This window comes from Rhinolophus sinicus, chromosome 7 (genome assembly GCF_057876585.1).
Source record: "Rhinolophus sinicus isolate RSI-liver-muscle chromosome 7, RSI-T2T, whole genome shotgun sequence".
In the NCBI taxonomy this organism is placed as follows: Eukaryota; Metazoa; Chordata; class Mammalia; order Chiroptera; family Rhinolophidae; genus Rhinolophus; species Rhinolophus sinicus.
In genome coordinates this window covers 52,509,056-52,523,963 of record NC_142507.1, presented here as the reverse complement: position 1 = coordinate 52,523,963, position 14,908 = coordinate 52,509,056, and the positions used below count along the sequence as shown (strand labels likewise).

Here is a 14,908-nt window from a genome sequence, read left to right as displayed (position 1 = left end):
GTTGCGTTTCTAGCCTTTGTGCTTTGACATTAGTCCACATGCAGAGGTCGGAACTTCCTCCTGCCAGGGGGCTCAGAACCAAGTTAAGCTAGTGAGTGGTTACAGGAGCTCAGGCAGGAAAGAGAAGTACAAGATACGGTGTTTGGAGTGGCACGTGGCTGTAAATACATATACACTAGAAAAAGAGTGAATCTTGGAAATGCTGTAGAAAACTGGAGAGCGAAAGCTGGATGAGGACACCTAGAGCCAAACTTACCAAGGAATGTTCTGGACTTGGGGGAGTAGCACACCCTAGACCCCAGGAGAGCCAGAATGATCGATGTCTTCTTTCTTGATAGTACTGTTGCCCGGAAATGGTCGAATACCAGAAGAAAGGAAAGTCTCTGGATTCCGAACCCAGTGTCCCGTCAGCAGCAAAGCCCCCGTCCCCTGAGAAAACAGCTCCTGTTGCTTCCACACCCTCTTCTACACCAATTCCTGCGCTGTCACCACCTACAAAAGTCCCAGAGCCAAATGAGAATGTGGGTGACGCTGTCCAGACCAAGCTCATCATGCTAGTGGATGACTTCTACTATGGACGGGACGGTGGCAAAGTAGCCCAACTCACAAACTTCCCTAAGGTCGCCACGTCTTTCCGATGCCCACATTGTACCAAAAGGCTAAAGAACAACATTCGGTGAGTGTCTGAGAGCCTTGGACGTTACTGTGGAGAAGAGAGGACTGACATTTTCTTACCTGTTTAATAAGTCTTTCCCTTTGGGGAATGGTTCTATTGTCCAGTCTTGCTAAGGATTATCATTATTACAAAATCCATAGCGAGTACCTTAGCTATTACTATAGGTATCTTTTAATAAATAAAAGACACCCTTGGGTAGAGGAAGGGAGACCAGTGTATCTCCTTCCACAGAACTCTTCGTTCCCTAACGGGAATGTGGGGGCGAGGGGGCAGGTAATGTCTCTTCTGTGAGTCTGTCATGTCTCCAAGGCTACTGACTTTTACATGTTGTCTGTACCTTGTGCTTCTGCAGGTTCATGAACCATATGAAACACCACGTAGAGCTCGATCAGCAGAACGGGGAGGTGGATGGCCACACTATCTGCCAGCACTGTTATCGCCAGTTTTCCACTCCCTTCCAGCTCCAGTGCCACTTGGAAAATGTCCATAGTCCCTATGAATCAACTAGTAAGTCTGGAAACTCTTCAACTCAAGGGCTCCACTTAGCTCTTTATCAGTAATTGGCACTAGGGGGAGCCGGTTATATTTACTTGTATTCACGTGGGTAACACGATAGAGGAAGTTGTTTGTAGATTTGTCATCAATGCCTTACTTCATGTACACTGTTTCCTTACAAGCCTGACTTCTGTTCTGTTCAGCACGACTTGAGTTCAGGGCTAGATCCTGAGTTAGTCGGGGACTGGAGAGAGATACATGTAATGGGTTTGTTACCTAAGTCCTTTTATAGAAGGAGCGTCTACATTGGGACCTCCATTTTAGCTAGTCCCTGGCAGGTTTTATGTAAGAGAAAAGATCATGTTACGAAGTACTTTACCGTTGAGACAGTGCTTTCAGTGAAGTGCAAGTCGGAGTGTTACCTACACTGCACAGATGAGGGAACATGGGCTAGCCACGAGCTCAGAAAACTCAAGTCACAGTAAGGGGACATTGTGAGGATTTGACCCCAGTCCTCTAGAATACTTCCTGTGTCCTGCAAGGGACTTCTAGTTTTGTCGCAGGAACAAAACTTACGTACATGTGGGGAAATGTGAGAACAGCACAGTATATTTATTATACACATAGGCGTTGTGTGCTCTCAATAGTCCAATAGTTCAGAGAAGAGGAACGATCCCTGTGGCTGGGTTTCCCAGAAAGTCATGCTTAAATTTTTAGTCTTTAAATACAAGAAAGGTTTTAATGGATAGAGAGAAGAAAAGCTCTTAGGTGATGGGAAACGGCATGAGCAAGCACAGAGGGACCAGAAATACGCGTGTGTTCTGGATGCTTCTGCTGCAAATTAAAAACCTTGCCTAGAAAGCCATTAAACAGCAAGGACATGTGTTGTATCCTGTCACAGAGGGCTTCATGCCCAGAACTTGAGGGCTCTGCTTCCCGCCCTTTCTTTATCCTGTCTCCGGCCCCCAGAGTGGCGGTGTGAGTCCCAGGCATTGCACTCACACACACTATTGTGCAGACGAAGAACGGGCCGTACCCTCCTGTGTGTTTCCAGAATCTGTTTCTTCCAAGGCAAACGCTTCCCCTTCCTCCCTCCTTGGCCTTGGTCACAGCGGCAAGGGGCTGGGGCTGCCATGGGTGGCTGAGGCTCATGCCGCTCAGTGGAAGTATAGTGTGAGCCACGCTTCTAATTTTAGGGCTTTTCGTAGCCATTTTAAATAAAGGTGAAGCAAGATTTTAAAATGACTTTTTTCCATTAAGAAAACAGATTTTTCATATATTTGCACAGTGACAGATGATTGCTAGACTCAGTGTGGTGATGACATCATAAGGTATAGAAATGTCGAGTCACTGTGTATACACCTGAAACTAATATAATATTGGGTACCAACTATACGTAAAATTTTAAAAATAAACGAATTTTAAAACCATTTTTTTTGAAACCTGGTATATGTAGTAGTGCTCTCAGAGCAGATCTCGGTCTGGGCTCACACATTTCAGGTGTTCCCTGAGCATACGTCCCCGGCAGTTACCACATTGCACAGTGGGACACAGGGCGACTCGTTTGCGGGGAGAGTGGGTATTGAAATCAGCCATAACGGCACCGCAGTGTAGCAGCAGAGGCGCCAGCTCGGTCTGGTTAAGACCCAGAATTCTTCACCGTCAGTGACAGGCAGCCCAGATAACTTACCTGCTCTTCCCGGTGACAACGTCTAACGCAGTTAATACAGAATCTGGTCGGTGGGTTTTGTTAGTCCATTTGTGAGGACATACGGACTATACATAGGAAAGATAAGTTTTTCCTTGTGGAAAAGAAAAAGGCAATGCAGAAGTTCATCAATCCTTCTCTCGTGGCTTACTGCTGTCTGTCATCCCCGACTTTTAGCTTACGTATCAATTTTGTTCTTGGATCCTTTTCCTGCACCCATAGCGGATGCTGCATGCGAGTAGTATGGTTTTTAATGTTAATGTTCTGGGACCCACTGCTTTCCTTTAACTTTGAAATTTTTTTTTTTTTTTCACTTTCTGGTGTTTTAAAATTATAGACACAGTGATATTTTGTCCTAAATACTTCAGTATGTATCTAAAAACATAAGTATAATTTTCTCAATATAGCCAGAGTACCTTCAAGACTTAAGAGAATTAATCATAAAACCTTAGTATTAGCTAATACCTAGTCCATTGTCACATTCCCTGAATTGTCTGCAAGCGTCAGTGGGTCATTATATTTAATTACGGTAACAGCAGAGTCACAGCGGCATTAGGTTTCTCTTCATTCCCGTTTAAGGGCAGTAAACGGAGGGAGAGGTGGGTAGGACTGAGCAGCAGATGCTTCAAGGGGCTTCACCGTGTCCAGGTTGGGCGGGTCCTGTGTGGAAAAGGCTCGAGAGGGAAAACGACCTGCTTGATGAAATCTTGGACTGCATGGAGTGATGCGGTTGGACGAGCCTAGGAAGGCGTAAGGACTCCATCCTCCCATTATTTGGAGAACAGGAAGCAGGAGCTGTAGTGCTCACACCTGTTTTCTCAAAGTGGGAGACTGCTAGGCGGTGAGGTGAGGTGAGGTGAGGGTGCCGGCCGGGCCCGTGTCGGGGCAGCCACTCGGGAAAGGCAGCTCTTCTCCCTCCTGCATCTGGTTCCTCACCAGCTTCTTCCTGCAGAACGGATGAGAAAGGTTACCGGAATCTCTTAAACCCACGATGTCTTAGGTTCCTGTCCCACTGATTTTCTGGGTGTGAGAGAATACACATAACTGTTAGCACGGTATTTTTGCATTAGAAATTGCTTAGTAAACGTCATTATTGATGATGTGTGACAGGGATAACACTAGAGCTGATGTGTAGGTTGTAGGAAACCTTTGAGGTTGAACGAGATGCCCAGGGAAAACATGGAATAAGAAAGGCTTGGACAGAAGGTTGGAAAAACCAATGCTCACAGGTGTTCTAGAAAAGGGAAAAAAATAAAGCAGGTGGGTGAGCGAATGGAATTAAGAGCTAAGGGAGACAGAATGAGAGAAAGTACCATCATGCCACTGGTTGCTGTTCCCCAAACATGGCAGGCTCTTACGTACCGCCATGCCTTTGCTCTTGGTCGTCTCGCGGCTCCTCTGTCTGCAAAGCCCCATTCTCCTTTCAAGGTGCAGCTTACGTATCGTACAGCTTTTCTCATTCCTATTTCTGTATCTGTGTCCTCCTAACGCCTAATGTACCTTTCGGCAGTGGTTCGAAGTGAGTTGTAGACCCTTAAGAGAATGAACACAAAACTTGTCAATTCTCTTCCCAGAAAAATAGACATTTTCCTCTTTTGCAAATTAATTTCAGAGGATACCCTACATTTCCTGAGACCTCTTCCCTGGACCCCAGATTGAAAACCTGGGGTTTTTTTGTTTATTTTACTTTAAGGACTTACCTAGATTTCATTCACGTTTTGGGGGGACGGGTTGGACGTTGTCCATAAGTGCTCAAAGCTTCAAATTTACAATTTCCATAGTTACAAAAAAGTGACAGTAATTCCAGTGACAGTAAGAAAAATACAAATACCTATCTTTATTTTGCTTATGTAATTCAAAATGTGTAGCAATTGAAATGTTTCCCAAAAATTCAGAATTGCTGCCTTATAAAGCTTGACAAAATGGCCAAATTCACAGTTATCTCAAATTTGTTAATACTGGAACAACAATAACTCATAAACAAGGCAAGAACTTCTGTTCATGACTGTCAGTTTTTTGAGGACAAATTCTTATTAGTACTCAGTAGATGTTCAATAAATGTTTGTTGAATTATTCATGAGAGGTAATCATTGTCCTTAAGCAGAGGAGTAAGTAATGTATTTTGAAGGAATTCATTTGGCAATGGTATGAAAAACTAGATACTGTATTCATTGGAGAAGCAGGAGGTATTGGAAGTAAGCCAATTAGCAGTAGGCAATCATACGGACTTCTACCGAGTTTTTGTCTGGGGGAATGGAGAAGTGACAATTCCTAAATGCATTTTGAAATAATGGTGACAGAACACAGGGGTTTGGAGTCAGATAGTGCCCAAGGTTTGAGCCCAGGAGGAGGTGAGGGAGTGAAGAGGGAAACAGTGGGAAGCAGGAGAGGGTTGATGGTCGAATGTCCCATTAGAAAGGTGTGGCAGACAGTTCACGATCTAGAATGGAGCTTTGGTAAGAAGTCGCAGCTCGAGGCAAGGTCAGTTGTTACCAGCAACACCCATGTTAAGACGGAACCATTTTAAAGCAAGAATAGCAGAGACTCAGTGGTTTTCCTGACTACTGGGAATGAAGATGGACAAGTCCAAGAAAACCCAGTGAGCCGGGAGGACTGTGCTCTTACTTTCAGGGCGAGTTATCGATTGCTTTTCTTCTTACAGCCAAGTGCAAGATCTGTGAGTGGGCGTTCGAGAGTGAGCCGCTGTTTCTCCAGCATATGAAGGACACTCATAAGCCTGGAGAGATGCCTTACGTTTGCCAGGTATGGCCCATCTCTCCAGGGAGCGTTGGCCCTCCTGCTCTCAGGCTGAATATAAAGAATCCACTCGTGACCATTGCTGAATGTTACCGCACACACTCAGTTTCAGGCACGTTGAGGAGACGCAGGAGGAGGAGAAAACATGAAGGAGCATATGTGTGTAGTAAGGGAGAGTCTGTCTCCTGAACGTGCCCTTTGGAGCTGGACAGAGAAAACTCTGCTCCTCTAGTCACAGAACGTGGATTGTTCTCAGACTTCCCTGTCCTTCCCCATTTTTACCTCAATTCACGGCTGAATTCATCCCAAACAGAGGCCTGTATTACAAAGTCAGAATAAGAATTTGATTCCTGTACATTCAGGAAAATTCTTTCATGTTTTAACGTTTTTGTTGCTTCCTCTTTGTTGGGGCCTCGGTGGTTGGCTTCCTCTTAGCTGACGTCCCCTGTCCTGTGCCTCAGGTGTGTCAGTACCGCTCGTCACTCTACTCTGAGGTAGACGTCCATTTCCGGATGATCCACGAGGACACGCGGCACCTGCTCTGCCCCTATTGCCTGAAGGTCTTCAAAAACGGCAATGCCTTCCAGCAGCATTACATGAGGCACCAGGTACCAGGCACCGAGCGGTTCCCATACAAGCATTTTTTAAATTTACAGCTACTAATCTAGGCAAGTCATTTTCGTACAGAAGAAGATAGATATGTTGGCAAAAGTTTATTGAATTTTGGTTATACGCATTGCATTGGGCTACGTGGCAAGCGAGAAACTAAACAGTACAATAAAGCATGACGAATGTTGTGTTAGCGGAAATAGAGGATGCAGAAATGCACATACCTGTTCTGGGAGCCGAGCGAGGAAGGGTGTTGAAGACGGGAAGGGCGAGCAAAGATGGGCCAGAGAGGTGGAACAGAACCGTGCGCTCAGAGTGTGCTCAGAGGCACAGGCGAGAGAGTGGTGCTTCCGGGAACTGAAAACAACTCAGAATAGTTGGAGTGTAGGGTACGGAGTAGGGTGGAAGGTAGGGAACACCGTGGAGAATTTTGTAACCGTGAAAAGGAGTTTCAACTTTCATTAAGTCATTGGGAAGCCATGAGAGGGGTGTTTAAGTCCTGGAGTGATGTGTTCAAATTCGCTTTTAGTTATGATGCCACGGGCTGCGCTGAGGACAGTGAATTGAAGGAGATTAAGACTAGAGTCAGGGAGACCATCCAGCCAACGGCCTGTTCAGTTTAGGTGAGAGATGATAGTGGCTTTTGGCATTTGAAATGAAGAAGAAGGGGAGAGTTGCGAGATGCTGACAAGTGCAGTGGTATTTATGCCTTGGGCGGATTAGGTGAAGGTCGCAAGGGAGGAGTTAAAACCTGGTGCCTGAGATGCTGCATGAGCATGTGGGTGAGTGGTGGGACGATGTAGTGAGAGAAACACGAGTGTCCTGAGGTGGCAGAGTCTGCGATGCTCTGTGGCTGCTTATCGAGCAGGTCGCTGGCGTGTCGGCCTGGAAGAAGAGCCTGGGTTGTAGAAAGGTGCTTAGGAGCCATCGTTACATGAATGCAGTGGATTTGAAACGTGTAAGTGCCATGCCGCCACCCACCACTCATCCCCACCACTGAGAGTAAGATGCTTAGGGCCCTAAGTCTCCATCCACAAAGCCGGGGCCATAGTCCCAGCAGGAAAAGCAGACTTTTGGTGTCATGGAAGCTGAGGGAAGGAGAAAGTGTTTTGAAGAAAAGGGTGTGATCAAGATGTTACCGGAAGGTGTCAGGAAGGTAAAAACTTAGAGGCTGACCTTTAGTTTCAGCCTATAAGTTGACCTTTAACCGGAGCGTTTTGTTGGTGGGGTGGAATTCGGGGTTCAGCAGGACAAATGATGAGAGGGAAGGAAATGGAGGCCACTTCCTTAAAGCAGTTTGTCTCGGAAGGTGGGGCCTGAGGGTGATAGATCCTGGGAAAGGGGCGGCCAGGGAGAATTTGTCGTCGCTGTTTTTAAGATGGGATAGACATGGCCTTGTAAAATGCTACAAGAAAGGAGCTGCTAGAGGAGAGCGAAGGAGCAGAGAGGGCACAACATGGAGAACAAGATGGGTGCCCGTGGGTGCACGAGCACACACCGCACGTGCACGCACTCAGCTGCACAGTAGTGATGCTGATCGTCCTCTGGATGTCCAGGTAGCGGCATGGAGATTGTCACTTGTAGCTCGGAGGCTATGGCCTCCTAGGGGAGAGAACCTCACTGCTCAGCCATCGGAATCCTACAGGGAGGCATCTGTGTCGGCTGGTGTGTTAACAGGAAAACCAGCAAGGTGTGGAAGAGCACGGCCATTTACGTTGTAAAAGGAAAAGAAAGGGAAAGAGACAAGTGTCTGTTACATCATTAGACGCAGACTGTCCATCACAGAAATGAGGAGCACGTTGTTTCTGTGCAAAGGGATCGAGGGCCAGAGTTGAAGGCAAACTTACAATATGAAGGAGCATAGAATAAGAAGTATGATTTCTTTTCACCATGGACATTTTCTTGCATTTTAAAAAAATGAGAACGAACACTGTCCAGAAGTAGGTGGCATGTCCTTATTGTAAAGATAAAGCAGGGGCAGGTGAAGCCTAACCACGCATCCAGGTGACCACAGTGACTTAGGGAGACATGGTTTGGGGAGCTAGTCTTCCTGGCTTTGAGCCCACCTTTTTTTGGGAGCGTGGGAGGTGGGGATTCTAGTGTTTGGCTGTGGGGTCGCGTATTACTTTCTTATTCTTAAGTCACCAACAGAAAGGTGGGAGGAATGCTGTGGTTGGCCTCCTTCTCAGGAAAGAAAATTCACTGGGAACCATTAAAAGACTCTCGCTCTTTTCCCCCCATTCAGAAGAGGAACGTTTATCACTGCAACAAATGCCGGCTGCAGTTTCTCTTCGCCAAGGACAAAATTGAACACAAGCTTCAGCACCATAAAACCTTCCGTAAACCCAAACAGCTGGAAGGTTTGAAACCAGGCACCAAGGTAGAGGCTTTGGCACCGTTTCCCGTACGGACCCGGGAGGAGGAGGGCTTTCCAGTCTGCGCTTGCGCATGTCTCATCGTCCCTTTGCTTGACCCACAGGTGACAATCCGGGCTTCCCGAGGGCAGCCACGAACTGTCCCCGTCTCCTCCAGTGATGCACCTGCCAGCGCCTTGCAGGAGGCAGGACCGCTGAGCTCAACAGACCCTCTGCCCGTCTTCCTCTACCCCCCCGTCCAGCGCAGCATCCAGAAGAGAGCCGTCCGGAAAATGTCAGTGCCTCCTGCTAGAGGCTGGGGGGGTTGGGTGCCTGTGGCCTGTGCGGTGTGGTGGCCTGTGCACACCGCACCGTCTGTCGCCTGAAGTCCCTGCAGGTGGGGGCTCCAGAGGCAGTGATGAGCATCTTCCCTGTTGCTTGACAGGAGTGTCATGGGCCGGCAGACGTGTCTGGAGTGCAGCTTTGAGATCCCGGATTTCCCGAATCATTTCCCAACTTATGTTCACTGCTCTCTCTGTCGCTATAGCACGTGCTGCTCTCGAGCGTATGCCAACCACATGATCAAGTAAGTCACGGGTAACCAGGGTTTCCCTCGGGGAGTTTCCCTCAGGACCCTCCCCTGTTCGCACAGCAGGTTTTCTCCTCCAACTCTTAGAGCTGTTGTCCCTCTCCGAGCAGGGGAAGCAGCCAGCAGTGTTCACATGGCTGGCTGCTCTTGCTCTGCTCTGGCGGGACCTTCTCCAGGTGTGGTCCAAGGACCGGCCCCGCTCCCGGAAGCACGTTAGGAGCGCAGCCGCTGGGCCCTGCCCCAGCCTGCTCGGTCCAGTGTGCATTTCCACAGGCCCCCAGGGTTCACATGTGTGTTGGTGAAAATAGTAATACGATAGGAAAGCGGGCTTGAGCTGAGCTAGGATGCATAGAAGGGGATCTCGTTGCTGGGGCTCTGTCGGTGGTGCCGATGTCTAGTCCAGCCCACAGAACCCTGGGACTCACACCACTGTTTCTTTGTTTCTCAGCAATCATGTTCCACGGAAGAGCCCCAAGTATTTGGCTTTGTTTAAAAATTCTGTGAGGTAAGGAAAACTGACGGTCTCTTAATTTTTCAAGTTTTTACATTGGATCCTTGTACCTGTTTGGGGAGGGTGGGCATGTGAATAGATAAGGAGGGACGCCCCTTTATTAAGTAAGCCTCATAGCTTCACTCTCTAGCGTCCCGTTCCTGCTGCGTGTGTCTTAGGTTCTCGTGGCTCTCTCTCGTAGTGGCATCAAGCTGGCCTGCACTTCCTGTACCTTTGTCACCTCTGTGGGAGACGCCATGGCCAAGCATTTGGTATTCAACCCCTCGCACAGATCCAGCAGCATCCTGCCGCGAGGTGAGTAGGAGAGGGGGCTGGGAGGGCAAGAAAAAACGAGGAGGAGACAGGTGACAGTGCGCCAGAAGCATCCCTGCGGGGCCTAACCATCCACTCTTTCCACATACTCCACCCAGTGGGAGCGTTCCAAGCTGAAGTGTGTATAAGACTGAGCAGGTAGTCGCTTTGCTTTTCTGGTTGAAATCCCAGACACTGTCTTTGGAAGGCTCGTTTCTCCACGGAGCTAACTTTTTCTATTGTCTCATTTTTTCACAGGACTGACCTGGATATCTCACTCAAGGTAACAGACTCCCTTCATGGTTTCACTTCTATTTCGCAGTGTGTTTGGTCTTGACTATTATTAATTACTGTTACTGTTATCGTTTCATTTTCCTGGTTTAACTGAGTCTTCCTCTCTTTGCTGACCCTTAGGCATGGCCAGACGCGTGACCGAGTGCATGACCGGAACTTGAAGAATATGTACCCTCCCCCTTCCCTCCCCTCTAACAAAGCTGCCACTGTGAAGTCTGCGGGGGCCGCCCCAGCTGATCCTGCAGAGCTGCCGCCTCCTGTGGCCCAGGCACTCCCGTCACCAGCTGCCACCACCACCCCTCCGCCAACCTCCACCCACCCCCAGCCCTCAGCCCTGCCGCCCTTGGCTGCAGAGGGGGCCGAATGTCTGAATGTGGATGAGCAGGACGAAGGGAGCCCAGCCACCCAGGATCCTGAGCCCATCTCGGGGGGCGGGAACAGCGGTGGGATCGGCAAGAAGGAGCAGCTGTCCGTGAAGAAGCTCCGCGCGGTCCTGTTCGCCCTGTGCTGTAACACCGAGCAGGCGGCCGAACATTTCCGGAACCCGCAGCGGCGCATCCGCCGTTGGCTCCGGCGCTTCCAGGCCTCGCAGGGGGAGAACCTAGAGGGCAAATACCTGAGCTTCGAGGCAGAAGAGAAACTGGCTGAGTGGGTGCTGACCCAGCGAGAGCAGCAGCTGCCCGTGAATGAGGAGACCTTGTTCCAGAAGGCCACCAAAATAGGACGTTCTCTGGAGGGGGGGTTTAAGATCTCCTACGAGTGGGCCGTGCGCTTCATGCTGCGGCACCACCTGACGCCCCACGCACGGCGCGCCGTGGCGCACACGCTGCCGAAGGATGTGGCGGAGAGCGCGGGACTCTTCATTGAGTTCGTCCAGCGGCAGATCCACAACCAGGACCTCCCCTTGGCTATGATCGTGGCCATTGATGAGATCTCCTTGTTCCTGGATACAGAGGTGCTGAGCAGCGACGACCGCAAGGAGAACGCCCTGCAGACGGTGGGCACGGGGGAGCCGTGGTGTGACGTGGTGCTGGCCATTCTGGCCGACGGCACGGTCCTCCCCACCCTGGTTTGCCACCGAGGACACGTGGACCGGCCCGCTGACATGCCGGACTCCATCTTGCTGGAGGCCAAGGAGAGCGGCTACAGTGACGACGAGATCATGGAGCTGTGGGCCACCCGCGTGTGGCGGAAGCACACGGCCTGCCAGCGCAGCAAAGGCATGCTGGTCATGGACTGCCACCGCAGCCACCTGTCAGAGGAGGTGCTGGCTTTGCTCAGTGCCTCCAGCACTCTCCCCGCGGTGGTCCCAGCCGGCTGCAGCTCCAAAATCCAGCCGTTAGATGTGTGCATCAAACGAACGGTCAAGAACTTCCTGCACAAAAAGTGGAAGGAGCAGGCCCGGGAAATGGCGGATAGGGCGTGTGATTCTGCTGTCCTGCTGCAGCTGGTGCTGGCCTGGCTGGCCGAGGTGCTGGCCGTCATTGGGGACTGTCCCGAGCTGGTGCAGCGGTCCTTCCTGGTGGCCAGCGTGCTGCCTGGCCCCGATGGCAACATGAACTCCCCCACGAGAAATGCTGACATGCAGGAGGAGCTAATCGCCTCCCTGGAGGAGCAGCTGAAGCTGAGTGGGGACCAGTCTGAGGAGCCCTCGGCCTCCACTCCCCGGCCCAGGTCATCTCCTGAAGAGACAGTTGAGCCTGAGAGCCTTCACCAGCTCTTTGAGGGTGAAAGCGAGACCGAGTCTTTCTACGGCTTTGAAGAAGCTGACCTAGATCTGATGGAGATTTGAGTGTGGGGGTCAAGAGGGGGTGTGGAGTGGGGGTGGGAAAGTGTGAGGGAGGGGTGAGGGGTTTAGGGAAAACGGGGTATACCAGGTGGGGTATTTGGTTTATATTTTTTAATTTTATGCCACCGCTGCCCCTGATGTTGACTTATACTTCCCTGTGGATTTGTGGATTATTAGGAAAACCAATAGTGATCACGTCTGAGCCGAGGAGCTGGCCCATTGGTCATTCACTTATGCTAAAAACAGGTTTTTGTGACTTTTTTTAAAAATTGAAATCACTGTGTTTGGTATTTTTCTGACAAAATCAAGAAAAGGACAAAAAATACTTTGTGGGTGAATGTTAAATTTTTTGTTTCCCCTTTTACCTCAATTGTATCATAGTACATCTGAGTTTGTTAGTTTGTTTTACTGTGTGGCCAACGGCGGCATGATGCTATCCAACCATTGTCAATGTGAGAACATTTCTGAAGATGGGAAAGATAAAATTATGTAGCTCACAAACTGCTTTATTATATATGGATAAAAAACTTTTTTCATTGTGGTCTTAACACTTTTATATAAAAACGAAAATGGAAAAAAAAAATCCCACTGAACTCTCTCTTCCTTCTCCTTTCTTACCTTCCCTCTCCAGAGATGTTGGTTTCTACAGCAACTCTAGATATAAAATTGTGGCTTTAAAAATGCATGAAACCACCTTGAGTCATCCAGAATGATGAATAGATTTTGTTCCCTCACCTCCCACCCTCCAACAAAAACACGACAAAATCAGTATCCTTTGCACTTGCCATCCTTGGCCCCTTCGCCCATTCTCACACCATCACCCTGGACAAAGCCTCATACACGAGTCATTAGCAAGCAAGAGGTACTGAGGTGACCACACGAGTGTTAGGGTGGGAACTGTTCCCAGTGTGGGGTCTTCATCCTGCAGGCCCCCCAGGGGCAGTCCCCGCCTTGTTGAACTTCATCTGTTGAGTGGACAGTGTGCCTGTTCAAGAGACCACATGTACAGCCAGGAGCTCATTGTGCAAGAACTTAAGTGTTGAACTTGAAAGACAGACCACTTGTTGAAATCCTGCTTTTACCCTGTGGCTTTCCCGTTTCTCTTAATGCTTAGAGAAGAATCTGACCTGAAGAAGAAACATACGGGGTGTGCACAAAGAAAAAGACAGGAATTTTATTTTTCACTGCCAGCTTCAAGGAGAAAATTTTTTCTACAGTTTGCATGAGAGATTTTTTAAAAAATTGTATGTACTCATGGTTATAAACTAAAATGTACTATAACATACAGAGAAAAGGAACAAAAATCCAAGTCCACTTTACCCACAGCTACACCATTCTTCTGTCCATCCTGAGGCTTTCGGCAGCATTGCCTCCTGTGAGCCGAGGAGGCAACCTGCAGGCTTGTAAATGGTTCGTCTTTAGAATGTACATAAGTGGAACATTTAATAAAATGAGGGGATATGGGTTTATAAACAATGTGTTTTGTTTTTTTTTTTTATTTTCTAGGTAACCCTATTTTAATAGGCTTTCAGACTGGCAAATGTTCAAAATGTGATGGGCCTGGTGGTACAGGTGTGATGTTTGTTACCACCTGTTCTCCTCACCCCCATTTTTTTGTTTTTTAACCCCCAGAACACTATAATATAGTGAACTGGACTGACCCCTCCTATAAACAGCTTGGCCAGCTCTGTACATCTGAAAACTGAACTGAGGATCTTTCTGGGTTTCCCTTCCCCAGCTTTTCGCCTGATGCCACTGACAGAATATGGACTTTCAAGTCAACCCTTTGCCTTTCACAAAGATCAAGAACTATGGTCAACGTCTACAGCGACCTAATCCTCCCCTCTGGTAGTCGCTGCAGCAGCCCCAGCATTAGGGCTGGGTTCCTGGCCTCTGCACATTAGGACTTCTCATTGGGTAATTTTTTTAAGACCATAATACCAACAGTGGGTCAGCTGGGTTTTGGCCAGGGAGTTACCTTTGTGGATTCCGCCTGCATGGCTTAGTAGTAGAAGGAAGTTTTTTTGGTTTTTTTTTATAATTCAGTTTAATCAATAAACAAGTATTTATTGACTACTTTCTGTGTTGAGACTGAATGTGTAGAATATTTGAATTGAAAGCTCATGGTTTTGCTTACATGTACTTGTGATCACGGATGACAGAAATGGAGGGATGTTTTGTTTTCTCAGCTCTCACGTCACTGAATTTCTGTAAGTTTTGGGTTTGCTAACTACACTACTTTCTAAAAAAGGTTTAGAGAATATGCATCAGAATTACCTATGGTGTATTTTTTAAATTGGGTTTAACACCATTCCAGGGGTGGAATTTCGCTAATGCCCCCAACCGTCTCACAGCTGCAACTAGGACTTTTTAATGAACAACTTGTGTGAGGTTTTGTGACAGCACTAGAAATTAGATTTAGACACGTTTAGGTTAAATGTTGAAATTACTTAGTATTCCCCATACGGAGGTCGGATGGGGAAGGGATTGAGGCTGTAGGCTTCAGCTGGGGGGGTAACCTTATACAGAGCAGCTCTAATAGACGCTACATTGCTCTTTGAAATGGTGTTTTAACTAAAACCACATTTGCAGCCAACATTAACCAGAAACTATATTAGAATCTAGCGCAAGGGTGGAAAAATACTAAACACAAAAGCCAATTATGTTATCACACAAGGATTACGCCTGGCTTCTACACAAAGCTGCCTTCTTCAGTAGACCCAAATGAAGCTGGTAGTGGGTCTTCTGTATTGTCATGCAGAGAACTATTTGCTGTAAAAACCAAGAGCCAAAGGGTTCTCTGACCAGGGAGGGAAATGGCATATGGCAGTACTT

General features: G+C 48.2%; 1 protein-coding gene across 5 annotated transcripts in view; it reads left to right on the top strand.

Moving 5' to 3' along the window:
• Positions 1-14,149, top strand: part of POGZ (pogo transposable element derived with ZNF domain) — a 40,314-nt gene extending 26,165 nt beyond the window's left edge. For 4 of the 5 annotated variants that reach the window (XM_074319207.2, XM_074319210.2, XM_074319208.2 and 1 more), the window contains 11 exons: positions 339-676; positions 1,029-1,183; positions 5,542-5,642; positions 6,098-6,244; positions 8,491-8,625; positions 8,725-8,894; positions 9,045-9,185; positions 9,637-9,693; positions 9,881-9,993; positions 10,249-10,273; positions 10,405-12,604. In XM_074319207.2, coding sequence (XP_074175308.1) covers positions 339-676; positions 1,029-1,183; positions 5,542-5,642; positions 6,098-6,244; positions 8,491-8,625; positions 8,725-8,894; positions 9,045-9,185; positions 9,637-9,693; positions 9,881-9,993; positions 10,249-10,273; positions 10,405-12,076 — 3,054 coding nt within the window. In that variant the 3' untranslated portion in view covers positions 12,077-12,604. Of the gene's footprint in view, positions 1-338; positions 677-1,028; positions 1,184-5,541; positions 5,643-6,097; positions 6,245-8,490; positions 8,626-8,724; positions 8,895-9,044; positions 9,186-9,636; positions 9,694-9,880; positions 9,994-10,248; positions 10,274-10,404 lie in introns of all 5 variants that reach the window. The other variant, XM_074319209.2, reaches the window with a different exon arrangement.
• Positions 14,150-14,908: the final 759 nt, after the last annotated feature.